At 38.8% G+C, this 14315-nt stretch overlaps 1 protein-coding gene across 1 annotated transcript in view; it reads right to left on the reverse strand.

Moving 5' to 3' along the window:
• Positions 1-14315, reverse strand: part of LOC307013172 (uncharacterized protein) — a 157779-nt gene that overhangs the window by 62574 nt on the left and 80890 nt on the right. The window contains exons 17-24 of the mRNA XM_079640438.1: positions 4073-4361; positions 3799-3839; positions 3192-3471; positions 2799-2842; positions 2127-2412; positions 1179-1207; positions 291-579; positions 22-62 (exon numbers count right to left, since the gene is read on the reverse strand). Of these exons, the coding sequence (XP_079496564.1) occupies positions 22-62; positions 291-579; positions 1179-1207; positions 2127-2412; positions 2799-2842; positions 3192-3471; positions 3799-3839; positions 4073-4361 (1299 nt within the window). The remainder of the gene's footprint in view (positions 1-21; positions 63-290; positions 580-1178; positions 1208-2126; positions 2413-2798; positions 2843-3191; positions 3472-3798; positions 3840-4072; positions 4362-14315) is intronic.

Genomic DNA, 14315 nt, shown 5'->3' on the forward strand with positions numbered 1-14315 from the left:
GACAGAAGTGACATTACTTACTTTCTGGATCACTGCAGGTCGCTGTGCCTCTGAGTGTTTCTCTGAAGAGGAAAGAGGTGGAGATAAACCAACTCAATTCATTTTACCCTCTCCCAAAATATTAATCATTGTTCTGATTAGTCATAAAACATACTTTGTACACTAGGATATAAATACATTATAAATATACGTTTCATCTATATTTATAACTTAAAAAGAAGAATACAGAGCTTATTAACTTAGGATAAACAGGTTTGATGATTTAAAGATCTTTGTGTCATTTTTCTTACTTTTGGGTCCTGAGCTGCTTTGTGACAGCCTCTGCACCAGATCAGTCCTGTTCATCTTCTCCAAAGCCTCAGTGGTCGTCTCCAGCAGTCTGTGCTGGCTGTGATCTTGCACCAAATAAAACACCATGTCCTGCCTGTCTCTCATCCTGTGCCACCTTGGTGAGATGTGTGGGTAGCCTTTGTCAGAGAGAATTTGACTCAGGACCATCTGAAAACTCTCTAAATCCTGGTCACTCAAATCTTTCAGTGTTTCCAGAAGCAGCTCTATGACAGACGCCATCGTTTCCACCTGGTAAAATCAAAGGAGACGTTAATGGGGCAAAAGAGCAATGTTGTTATTATTTACATCTTGTCAGTTTCAGTGTTTGCAAGAGTGGATGTGGTAAGAGAACATCAGCCATGTCACGAACAACGTATCAGTACACTTTATATTGTTCATCCAAATCATCACACAACCATTTTCTTTTTGTATAAACGGCGTGTTTGATCCATGACTTAATTTGACCTCCTAAGTTACTCTTTCCATGGCTGTGGTAGAAACATTAGATTTAGCAGCTGAGTGGCAGTTTAACCAGTTGCATCTTTTTGTTTTGGTATAAAAGAGTAAGAATCACTATCTTTATTTTTGCCTCAGTATTGTGAATTTCTCTTTCTGAATGTTAGAAAAACAACTCATGAATAATGTGCTATAATTTCCCCTCCAGACACCAATTATTAACACTATTCATAAATAACATTGATGCCTAGAACCTACAGTATGTGTACCTAACTTGACGTGATCAGATTTGTATCATGAATAATGTTCAGGGTGGAGATTATCTTCAGTCTTCTAAATCTACTGAGTCAAAGCTGCACTGGGTGGAGTCAGAGTGATGGGACATTACTCACTCTCTGGATCAGTGAAGGAAGCGGTTCCTCTGAGGAAAAAAAATGACACACGATGGATTCAAAATCAGACAATGGACGACTTTAGTCAGATTGAGTTACTGTTGAACAACAATAACGTAATATGAATAATTTAACTAAATAACACTCAAATATGGTTCATGCTGGCATCATTCAAATCAATCACAAAGAGTGAGAGGTTTGACATTATATTATTAACACCCATTAAAGGAACAATACACCCACAAAATGACCTTTTAATAGAAATGACTCCTCCCTTGTTACCTTTAATTCTTCAAGAAACAAAACAGACAAAAGTATTGATTAATAGGGAGCTGTGTTTAACAAGAGAACAACTTTATTAACTGTATAACTAAAACTATATAAAACATCTATTTACAAACTCTCACACAACTCCTGCAGTAGAATCCAAGTCTCATTTATCCTGGCACGAGCTCACTACTTCCTTAAAACATGCATTTTCACTAAACTTCCTGTTTTATACATTTCAAGGCACAGACGGGTACTCCACGTGCAAGAATGAGACTGTTGATGCAGAAGTGTTTTAGAGGTTTGGTTGTTTTGATCAAGTTGAACTGTTATTAAACACGCCCCCCATTTACTTCCATTCATAAAGAGTTTTCTAAATGTTTTTATTTATTACTCACAGTGGAGGCATGCAAGAAAACAAATGTGTTCAAGAATTATAGAGAACTCAGGGAGAGTAATTGTAAAACAGAACAACTGGTCATTTTGAGAGTGAACTATTCCTTAAAATCAGAAACACTCCAATACAAAAGCATTGCAAACATTACAAAAACTCATCACCATTATTCTAAAATATATATATGAATCAGAATCAGAATACCTTTATTATTCCCACAGAGGATTACACATCCATGATACACAGAGGAGTGTGTACTGTAGCAGTTTTAGTTTTCTTTCTCTTACCTTTGGGTCTTAAGATAGTCTCTGATAATCTCTCCACTAGATCAGTTCTGTTCAGGTCCATTAAAACCTCCCTGGTCACCTCCACAGACTGCGGACCACAGGTCTCCACCATCTGATCCACTAGCTGGAGAGCACTTCCTGTCCAATTGGGATATCCATAACAGAAGTAGGATATGCTCTTCTGGAAGTACGTGAACGACAGCAAACACTGAAATCTGTCGAGCTCATGGTCGCTCAAATCCTTAAGAGTTTTAGAAAGGATCGGTTTTACTGCTGCAATTTGTACCTGAAAAAGAAATGTAACGGATGTGTAAGAAAAGGTGTTATTTCTCTATGGAAATGAATATGACTTTGTATTCATTTCGTCAGTCAGTGTTTCAGACAAGAGGATTTTATAAAATGTTTAGAAGATCTCTCAAGTCAAAGACACACTAACATCTGTTCTATTAAATATGTTTAGTTTTTTTCTTCACAAATGCAAACTTTGATATTAGTGTTAAGACTTCAGTCTGCTAATCTGATCAGAACATCAGTGAAAGAAAAATCATTTTGACAGAAGAGATCAACCTTAAACATGGTTTGGTTTGCATCATCATTGTTAAGTTCAAGATGGATATGGTTAACAACTTGCATCTATTGAAGGAAAGCTGTGATGTGTAAAGTCAGACTCACTCCCTCGGACTGTGCAGGTTGATGTTCATCCACAGAGTACATCTCTGAAGAGAGAAAATACATTTAAATGACTCAAAGGATTGAAAACTCATTTAACATAAGAGAATATAATCAACTTTAATTACTCTTACTTTAAACGGAAACAAATGAAAATAAAATGAATGTACATCAATAATTAACACTGTCACAATCTAAAGCATTTTAACACAATATTTCTTATTGAGAGTATGTGCCTGTTGGTCATATCATTATTTATTTAATGTTTGCATTAATTCCTGTTCCAAGTTTGTTTTATATTTAACATTAATGATGTCTCTGAGAAAATGTATGATGTATGTGACGTAATGTTTATGACACACTTGTTTATGTTAATAGTTTTTTTCTTTGTCTTACCTTTGAGTTCTAAGTTTGTAAACTTCTGCCTCAGATCAGTCCTGTTAATGTCCTTCAAAACCTCCATGGTTATCTCTACACACTGTTGGCCGAAGAACCCCATAATCTGTTCCACTGTTTGTGCTCTGTCTGGAGAGGGACTCAAAATCAATGGAAAACATCTCGACTTCTTCTTGGAGACAATTAAACCCAGGGTCTGCTTGAATTTCTCTAAATCCTCGTTTCTCAAATCATTCAGAGTTTCCAAAAGCAGATGTTTAACAGCTGCCATTGTTGCTACCTGAAATAATCAATACATTCATTAGACATCTGTATATTTCTCTTGGACAATTACAAATGTGTCTATTTGCATTTCATCACTGTTAATGTTTTCCCTTTAACTCTTAAAAAAAAAACTGGTTAGTTGTTGTTGGGTTTGACAGACAGACAGACAGACAGACAGACAGACAGACAGACAGACAGACAGACAGACAGACAGACAGACAGACAGACAGACAGACAGACAGACAGATCATCATAGATGAGTCGATCATGTGTTTGGGTCATATCATTATCTGTTGAAGGAAAGGTGTGTTGTAGAAAGTCAGACAGAAGTGACATTACTTACTTTCTGGATCACTGCAGGTCGCTGTGCCTCTGAGTGTTTCTCTGAAGAGGAAAGAGGTGGAGATAAACCAACTCAATTCATTTGACCCTCTCCCAAAATATTAATTATTGTTCTGATTAGTCATAAAACATATTTTGTACACTACTGTAGGATATAAATACATTATAAATATACTTTTCATCTATATTTATAACTTAAAAAGAAGAATACAGAGCTTATTAACTTAGGATAAACAGGTTTGATGATTTAAAGATCTTTGTGTCATTTTTCTTACTTTTGGGTCCTGAGCTGCTTTGTGACAGCCTCTGCACCAGATCAGTCCTGTTCATCTTCTCAAAAGCCTCAGTGGTCATCTCCAGCAGTCTGTGCTGGCTGTGATCTCGCACCAAAGAAAACACCATGTCCTGCCTGTCTCTCATCATGTGCCAGCTTGGTGAGATGTGTCGGTAGCCTTTGTCAGGGAGAATTTGTTTCAGGACCCTCTTAAAACTCTCTAAATCCTGGTCACTCAAATCTTTCAGTGTTTCCAGAAGCAGCTCTATGACAGACTCCATTGTTTCCACCTGGTAAAATCAAAGGAGACGTTAATGGTGCAAAAGAACAATTTCTCAGCTGGAATGATTACAGATTATTTTGGTTTCATCTCCTCAGTTTCAGTGTTTTGCAAGAGTGGATGTGGTAAGAGAACATCAGCCATGTCACGCACAACATATCAGTACACTTTATATTGTTCATCCAATTCATCACAAAACCATTTTCTTTTTGTAGAAACGGTGTGTTTGATTAATTACTTTATTTTAATTCCTGGGTAACTCTTTCAAAGGTGGTAGAAAAACTGCGATAAGCCTCTTGATTTTACAACAGAGTCAATTTTTAACCAATTCCACTGTTTCATCTGTGTTTGCCACTTTGAGTCGACCCCTTAGGATCAGTGGGAAACTTTCCTCTAATTCAATGAGTGACTTGAATTGGTTAAGCTCATCTGAACTCAAATCATTCAATGATTCAAGAAGTATCTTCTGAGCCATCATGCTTTCTACCTGTAAAGTTTAAAGGAGATATCTGAGAGTGTGGATAGGATGTTGGTTATGTCATATCTTTATCATTAATCATTTTAATCCCATGGCATTTTTCCACCAAATTCAAAATGAGTTTATTTTTGTACTCAAGTGAATGTTTGTCCCAAATCTAAATAAATAGTAGTTTGGTTAAGGAAAACCCATTCTTCCACACAGGGTCCAATGGGTCAGTGGATGATTTGAAATGTTGTCAATCATTTTAAATCATGATTGAAAATATCAGTTTACAGAATATTGTTTCTCAGTGAAGGATTTCCTCGTCGATTTCAGAAACATTTGCCAGATCAAGGTGAGTTAAGATAACTGATGTTGTTTTAATTAGGCTTAGAGTGCAGTCATTAATATTTGATTGATATAACTTTAAGTTAAAAAAATGTTTTCTATTGCATACAGCAATTGCATCTCAAAAGCAGTGATTATATGAGCAGCCCACATATGATATCAAAACTTTCATTAAAATCCTTTTCCTAATTCATGTACTCACCTCCATGTCTTTCTTATTCTTCTTATATTTCTCAGAGTCATCAGCAAGGTCATCGAGGAGATCTGACTCATGTTCTCTCAGCAGTTTGTAGAATTTCTCTTTTCCTCCAGGTGCACAGACTCTCAAAGGCCCACTTAGGAGAGCCCTCATCTTCTCCCGAGGGCCATGGAGGGATAGGATTTCCTCATAATGTTCTCTATTGATAACTTTATATGAGAGCAGTCCATCCAGAATCGGTCCAATGTTTTTTACTCTCTGGACTATTGCTAAATGATGTTTATCCACAAATAGCTCTGAGGAAAGAAAAGGCAAAGTGGTTAGCTTGGAGGTATGCATCACGATATATTTAATAAAAAGTGGTAAAACCTCATTCATCTAATATTACAAAACTGGAAAATTACCTTTTATTTTAATGAGTTACTTCTAAGAAACTGAGGAGCACATCTCTGGTAAATACACGTTTAATGTGGTGATTCTGCATGATTCTTTGTGAGGAAAATTAAGTTATAAATTTCCGTGGTCCGGTAAAAACAACCCAATAACCAAATTAACTGATTAGTCGACAATATGCTATTGTGTAAGTCGAGTGAAGAATTTCCTACATGATAAAACAGAAGGAAATACGTTTTCCAGTCAGATTCTGCTTTTAAACTCGGCTTGTTGTAGCCAACCTTAACTCAAGCTAACAGACTGTGTACATGCTGTAATACCTGTGCACCTACCTTCCTCCATCGTGTTTAGATCAGGTGCTGCAGAGGATCAAGGAGCTGTTAAAAAAAGGTATTGTTGTTAGACTTTACACATACCTCTGTTGCCTCCTATACATTTAGGAAAGAGAAACAAAATGCTGTCTTTCTTTAATGGTCCCCACACTAAGAAATGAATAATTAAAACTAGCTTAGGCTACGCTACATTGTGAGGCTCAGTTAATGACAACTCCAAATGTTTAGCCCAAGAAAAAAAGAGTACTATGAAGACGTGTGAATCAGAAACAGACAATAAAGCCAATGATAAAAAAAAAAAAGAAAAGCTACAAGTAAAGTGAAAGGCTCTTTAAGAACTTCTCATGCACAGCGTTGAGCCATGATGAAAGGTTACAATCAGTTTGTGGTAGCTTAACGAACAATTTTTTGTTAATTCAGTCCAATTCTAAAGATGCTCAATTTCCAATGATATAAAACTATTTCGGAAATCATTTGAGAAGCTAACACAACAGATAGTTTGCCATTTTGTTATTTAAAAATGGCTCAAGCAAGTACTAATTCTCCAATAAGTTAAAAACTGCTTTTTTAATCCATGTATTTATAGGTTAAAAGGTTTACAGCCCAGGAAGAGGTAACTTCCACTAAGCACAAACTCCACAATACTAAAAGTAGCTTTTTTGTAATTTGCTAACACATGAAACCTGCAATAACAGTTTCAGACGTATGTTGTAAAACTAGACGTCAGGAAACGGAACCCTAAAAAACCAGAAGCGATATGTCAGTGAGACAGTTATTAAGTGAATGTGTAGTGACTGAATAATATAACCAATGTCCATTTTACATGTAATTAGTGCAAAGAAAACGCAGAAAGGTTAAAGCGAAAGCAAAAAGTTGGAGTTGAAATCCTTCCATTAATGTTCAATAACTGGAGATTTTTGAAATACTAACATAAAATACACATTCTGGTACTCTCTTGAGAAGACAAATGTATAAACCTATTACTACACGACATATTTTTTTTTTTTAAATTTTTGTGTTTTGTTACTTTGTTCTAAAAGCTGAACCTGCTGTTCAGAGAGAGAAGAGGGAAGAGGCTGTGTGAATTACTTTACATTGTGGATAAGGGTGGATAGCCCCCATTGTTCTGTGTGTCAAAATGAAAGACAGCCCACACACCTATCAATCATCAAACCGTGGGATCTTATTCCATTACGTGTTGATTTCTATCAACACGTAATGTTGTATCGAGATGGACTACCGCAAAAGTATTCTCCGTCGGGATTTCCTGCAACAATACCACGCCGTTATCTTGATTCTGATTGGCCAGAAGACATTATCAAAGATGTTCTATTGAGAAGACGATCACTACGTGACAAAAGTTTTCAAAACCGTTTCTAGTCTTCGATATTCTTGTTTTTGGCGTGAGAATAGTTTGGGCAGCGTGAGAGCGTGAGATTGAGATTGAAAGCGTGTGTCATACGCCACGTGAGAGTTGGCAACCCTGGAGTATAATACAACCAAAATGTCCATTTGACATGCCATTAGCGCAGGGAAAAGGCAGAAAGGTTAAAGTGAAAGCAAAAAGTTGGAGTTAAAATCCTTCCATTAATGTTCAATAACTGCGGGACACGAGCTGGCCGTGATCTGTCTCGTGAACGTTAAACCTGTTCGTGCTGCACAGATAAAACTCACCGGATGATTCTCTCTTTCTCCCTCAGTCTGCTTCCAACAGGTTAGGCTTGTTTGAGACGCGTTACGACTCGCCTCGAAAGTAGACGAGAATAGCCGATCGCAGTCGGGGGAGGTCTCAAAAAGCTCGCCTGAAGTCGGACAGCTCCGAGTCGGTTATGGCTAGAAAGGATCCGTCTAGTGTAAACCTCTCGCGAGAGTTTGCAAGTCACGTGGCTGAATGTTGACGTTTGGCAGGCAGCCTTTCAGTTACGATCGTTAACTAACATCAGTGGGCCACAGCAAATGATGGTGAGAAGCTAAACTATCTATTAATTATGTCAATTACAGGGAGTGCGATTGTTGAAATAGGGTGTTAGCCGTCTTGCTGTTCAAAGAAGAATGACAACACTGTAGATCACCAACACTATGGTTTATTCTTTATTCACAGGCAAGTCAACGTTGTCACAGTAAAAGTCCAAAGATAGCTCCTGGTCCAATAAAATGTTCCCTTTCAGTGTTTTTCAGTGTTTTACTATTATGTCTATTAATATTGCTTCTGTCTTAATGTGCATGTTGCATGTTACTGCTGGAGATGTGTTTCCGAGCCGCTCCGATTACAACGAGAGTTACAACGAGAACGTGACGTCATATTTACACAAGACGGATCCTTTCTAGCTAGCACCCACTAAGAGATACAACTCGGTTATGGCTAGAAAGGATCCGTCTAATGCAGGGGTCTCCAACCTTTTTCTAACCGGGAGCTACTTTTGAAAAAAGAAAGTGGCCAAGAGCTACTCATGTTATTTTATATAGATTTCAGTGCACATATCACATTCGTGACTCAAGAGCAGAAACATTAACATTAACATGAATAAACTTGACTTTCTCATGAAGAGAAAAAAAGACAAATAATCACCATGCAATACTGAGTTCTGCTTTAACATCAATAACTACAGTAAACAGTTTTACAGATAAGAGTGCAAAGTTCCTAATTGTAATAATAACATTTCTAGCTCTATAATTTAAATTATTTCAAGCATTTCACAAATTTGTTTCACATGTAAAAGGGGAATATGGCTTGTGCTTTTCTCAACTTGCATCAAGCAAACATATGTCTTCAAACATTCAGTCTGTCACTGCATTGTTGACTTTCTCCTGACTCAGCTAATGTGACACCTGGCACTGCATAGCATCCACCAGAGCACTGTACTGGGGTGTGTATCCTGACAATTTCACTCTGATTGAGTCATTGAGGTGTTCATCAGTAAGTCTTGTCCTGAATTTGGATTTGATAAAGTTCATATCAGAGAATGCTGATTCACAGCGATATGTTGACCCAAATAAGCAGGACAGTTTCAGTGCAGCAGTTTGAATGTTTTTGAATTTCTCTGGGTCCAATAGCTTCCAGAAATCTTTGTCCATCTGATGTGCTTTCAGCTGAATGTCATTCTGGAGATTGATTATCTCCAGCTCCAACTCTGAAGCACTGAGACTGAAAAGGCTGGCCAGTTGCTCAGACATGTCAGTAACATCCACGATGTTGAATGGGTTAGCAAGGAAACTTGCACAGGGCTCAAGCTGTTTAAAGTCAAGAAACCTGTCCTCAAATTCCTGCCCAAGCTTAGTTAAGCAGTCACAGTACTTTGATAAGTCAAGAAAGCCAGCAGCAGCTTTATTCTCCTGCAGTACTTTTTGAACAGAGGGGAAATGATGCCATTTATTTCCCTTTACTTGCTGGAGATATAGACACAGATTTGCTTTAAAGGCCTTTACAGCACTAATCATGTCACATACTGTTTTGCCATTGCCTTGTAGCTGGAGGTTAAGCTGGTTTAATTTTCCTGTCAGATCAGTCAAAAAGGCCAGGTCAAGTACCCAACCAGCATCAGATAAGATGGAGGTGTCCTCCCCCCTCTCTTCCATGAAGAGCTTTACCTCATTCAGCAAGGAGAGGAAGCGCTGTAGGATTTTCCCTCTACTCAACCACCTCACCTCAGCATGGAGAAGGAGATCTCCATATTCAGCTGACAGTTCCTCAAGAAAAACTTTGAAGCTCCTGTGTTGCTTTGCCTTCGCTCGGATAGAGTTTATTATTTGTATCACAGGTTTCATGACGTGATTGAAGTCCATAACTTTGGCACAAAGTGCTTCTTGGTGAATGATGCAATGGTAACTCAGGAAACGTGGGAAATATGGATCTGACTTACAATTTGCGATAAAACCGTTGTGGCGACCTCTCATAGCCGGGGCTCCATCAGTTGTTATGGATACAAGCTTCTCCATTTGCACGCCTTTATTTATGAAATAATTCTTAATAGAATTATACACGTCCACACCTCTTGTTGTTGTTTTGAGTGGAAGCAGTGTCAGAAATTCCTCTTTCGCCGTAAAATCCTCAAACACCATCCGGATGAACACAGACAGCTGAGCTGTGTCGCAGCATCCACCGACTCGTCGCACTGTATGGAGAACCACTTGCACCTGACCATGTCCCGCTCCAACTGTCCCATGGCATCCACTGACAGCGCCGACACTCTCCTCGCCACAGTGTTGTTTCCCAGTTGCACATCGTCAATGGCAGACATTATCTCCGACTTGCTCTTGTGGTCTCTGAACAAAGTCTCTGCCATAACAGACATCGCTCCCTTAAGAACACCGCCATCAGTGAAAGCTTTTTTGTTCTTTGCCAAATACTGAGCGACTCGGAACGATGCGTAGCTAGGCTAGCTTTCTTGGCAGGCTTCGTGAACAATGACTGCTGCCTTTGTAGCGTAGCTTTTAATTGTTGTACCTTCTCAACGCGAAGGCAACTGCCGGCGGGATACTCCTTTGAAAGGTTTTCGTGAAGTTTTGTGAAGTGCCGCTCGACATTTCCCTTCTTCCCCACCGCAACACTCGAGCCACAAATTAAACACACACACTTGTCTTTGATGCTCGTAAATAAAAATTCATGTTCCCACTCGTCATGAAAGTAGTATATTTTAGATTTCTTCTTTGACGGACCTTCCTCAGTTGTCATGACTGCATCTTACATCTCTTTTTCTCTATCTTTCTTACTCTCAAAATATACTACATAAATAAATATGTCTCAACATGTCAACTGCACTTTAGCGCCCTCTGGTGAGCTACTCGGAAAACCTCCGCGAGCTACTGGTAGCTCGCGATCGACGTGTTGGCAACCCCTGGTCTAATGTAAATATGACGTCACGTTCTCGTTCTAACTCTCGTTGTAATCGGAGCGGCTCGGCTGTAATCGGAAAGGGTCGGGGTGGGCGGGACGCGGGAAGATCGCGGGAAGATCGAGAAGAGACGTCGTTCTAACTCTCGTTGTAATCAGAGCAGTGGTAACCACTCAAAGTCCTCAAGAGATAGGAAACGACAGCAGTGTGGGACCTTATTGCGCGAAATTACTGAGCACACATACCACCTACAGGATGAGACGTTCATGTGTACAGTGATATCAAGACTAAATGATCTTTTGGAGGACAAAGCAACACACCCCACATGACAGTAGTCTTCCTCTCACGTTCACGCCCCCCAAACACAAAAGGCAGAAGAGGACCATAACACCTCTCAGTACCAGCCATCGTAGACACCCTTTTTCAGGCCGGGTGGGTCATAAAGCTGAGGTCATGAGATCCAACTACAGAGTGGACAGCTTGAACAAGATTTTAAAAGCTAAGTCCCCAGAGTCTAATGCGGGAGGAGCAGGCAGGGGTACGAAGATGAGGATAGATGCTTTAGGTAAGAACAAAGTATATTTACTTTTGCCATCTCCTCTATATTCACAAAACACAGCCAATCATCCATTCCAATCCTATGTGACATGGCACAGTTCATTTCACTCCAATAGAAATTGGTATAAAAGAGACCATTAGTCTTCTCATTGTGCTTATTGCTGTGGATAGGTGTTAACTAGTGTTGTATTGTATCATATCAAAAGTTACTTTCATCCAAGGCACCACCGCCAGGTGAATGTTGGAAGCTTGGAGATGAATGAAGCTGTAAAGAGGTGGTAAGTAAAACAACGTTTTTAATCCATTGCATGTGATTGATGTAGTTATAAAAAGTATATCATAAGCTGTCATTACAGTCTAAATATCTAACAGCAAAAGGAGGAGAGTCTGAGGAGATGAGGAGAACAGAGGAGAGGAGACAGCGAAAGGAGTAGAGTATGAGGAGAGGAGAACAGGAGAGGAGAGGATACATCAAAAGGAGGATAGTCTGAGGAGAAGATGAGGAGAGGAGAACAGAGGAAACAGGGAAAGCAGAGTAAAGAGCAGAGTTGAAAGAGAAGTTGAAAGCAGAGCAAACAGTAGCAGGAGAAGTAGAGCAAATGTAAAAGTAACTTTGAAATGTATCAGCAAGAAGATCAGAGTTGCATAATGTTATTTTGTTTTATTCGTTACTGTTATATTAATGTTGTATGTTAATTTTTGTACATAGGATAATAAAGATTATCTTAACCTTGAACTCGATTCATGACCTCATTTCATTATTAAAACCTTAATATCAAATTACAGACTGGATTCAAATTAGGATCTCCAAATGTGTTGATGTAATGTTTGTGATAAACTGAAGGATAAAGTGTTCCTTTATGTGTTGAGAAAATTCCCCTCCCTCTTAAGCCAAGTAAGGTGTTTAAAAAGCCTCTTGGATCAGCTGGAAAATGCATCATCACAAAGCTGAAAACAGCTGTTTCACTTTACTTTTGAAAGATACGACAGAGACAAAGCTACACATATATGATGATATTATAGAATATGATGCATTGCTGCAGATTAAACTACCCAACGGGATATAAAAGAGGTAAACACATCTACAGCATAGTAACATGCAACATACATTTTATTGCAGCAGGAGCTATCTTGGGACTTTTACTGCAACAACGTTGACTTGCCTGTGAATACAAAATAAACCTGAGTGTTGCTGATCTACAGTGTTGTCATTCTTCTTTCAACAGCAAGACCGCTAACAAGTATTTACATACTTAATATAGTTTAGTTTCTCGCCATCCCAAACGTAAACATTCAGCCACGTGACTGCGCTTCCGAGCCGCTCCGATTACAACGAGAGTTAGAACGAGAACGTGACGTCATATTTACATTAGACAGATCCTTTCTAGCCATAACCATACAACTCTTCTCCTAGTTCTCTTGTTTTTGGCGGATTGCAAACAACTTAGAAGGTGCATACCGCCACCTACTGTACATGAGTATGAATCATCATATCATTCCAACTCTTTATGATCTAATCAAAAATAAATCAAAAATAAATCAATAAATCAACAAAACCATGAAATAAATAAAAAAAATGTTCTTTCCTGACCTAATGTTAAATTATTTTTCCTACCCCAGTTTCACTCAAGAATTTAAACAGTGCCTTTCTGGTAGCTTTTACTCCCTCTCCTTTTGTTCCCAAAACACCAACCACACTCCACTCCCTCTCTGCCTCTAAGACTTTAGCCTTTACTTTTTCTATTTCCGCTTTATAGATGTCACAATGTAACAAGATATGTTCTACATCTTCTTTTACTCCACAGTTCCCACACTCACTGTCACTTTTCCCCATGATATACAGCGTACTGTTCAAAGCCGTGTGATTTATTCGGAGTCTAGCCATCATGATTTCCTCCCTTCTGTTTCTTTCTTTATGAATATTAATTGTAATTGTCTTTTGTACTTTGTGATAGTCTTTGCCTTTCTGGTCTTTCTCCCACCTTTTCTGCCAGATCTCCATCCCTTTTTTCTTAATGACTGCTTTTCCTTCTCCTTTACCAAGTTGAACTGGTAATGTTATTTGCTTTTGTAGTGCACTTTTTGCTAATTTATCAGCACACTCGTTCCCTTTCACCCCCTCATGTGCAGGCACCCAGCAGAACTGCAGATCTATACCGCCTCTGTGCAGTCTTAACAGGATATGATTCAGTTAACACACCTGAGTGTGAATGTCTTCTCTGGCAGTTGTTGTTGATTGTATGCTTTGTATGGACAAGCAATCTGTGCATATCACCACCCTATCTGGTCTGACCTCTTCAACCCACTGCAATCCTATTATTACAGCAAGCATTTCTGCTGTGTCCACTGATAATTGATCAGACGCTCTTTTTAAAATAGATATTTTAAAGTCTGGGATGTATACCAACTCCAACACACTCTTCCTTGTTCTTAGAACGATCTGTGTAAATGTGTAGGTAATTGTAGTACTTTTCGTTAAGATACATACTTGTTTTAATTCCCACTTCATTTATTTGCCACTCTTTTTTCCTTTCTACGATACTCATATCTATTTTAGCTTCTGGGAAAAGCCATCGGGGAACACTACTAAATGGGGTTGCTTTGGCAGACGTGATGGTCTCCACTCCATATGCCCTCGTTCTTTCCTTAATTGTCCAGCCAAACCCACGTCCCTGGAATTTTGCATATTCCCAGTAATCCTGTAATATTCTGTTTGAAATATTTTCTTCTCCACTTCGTTGTAGCCTGACCCAGTATGAAAGAGCAAGTTTCTCTCTTCTGATCTCCAGAGGTGTCTCTCCTGCTTCTATCAGAACTGCATTGATAGGGGATGACTTTATTG

This window comes from Notothenia rossii (assembly GCF_949606895.1).
Source record: "Notothenia rossii genome assembly, chromosome: 7".
Taxonomy (NCBI): domain Eukaryota; kingdom Metazoa; phylum Chordata; class Actinopteri; order Perciformes; family Nototheniidae; genus Notothenia; species Notothenia rossii.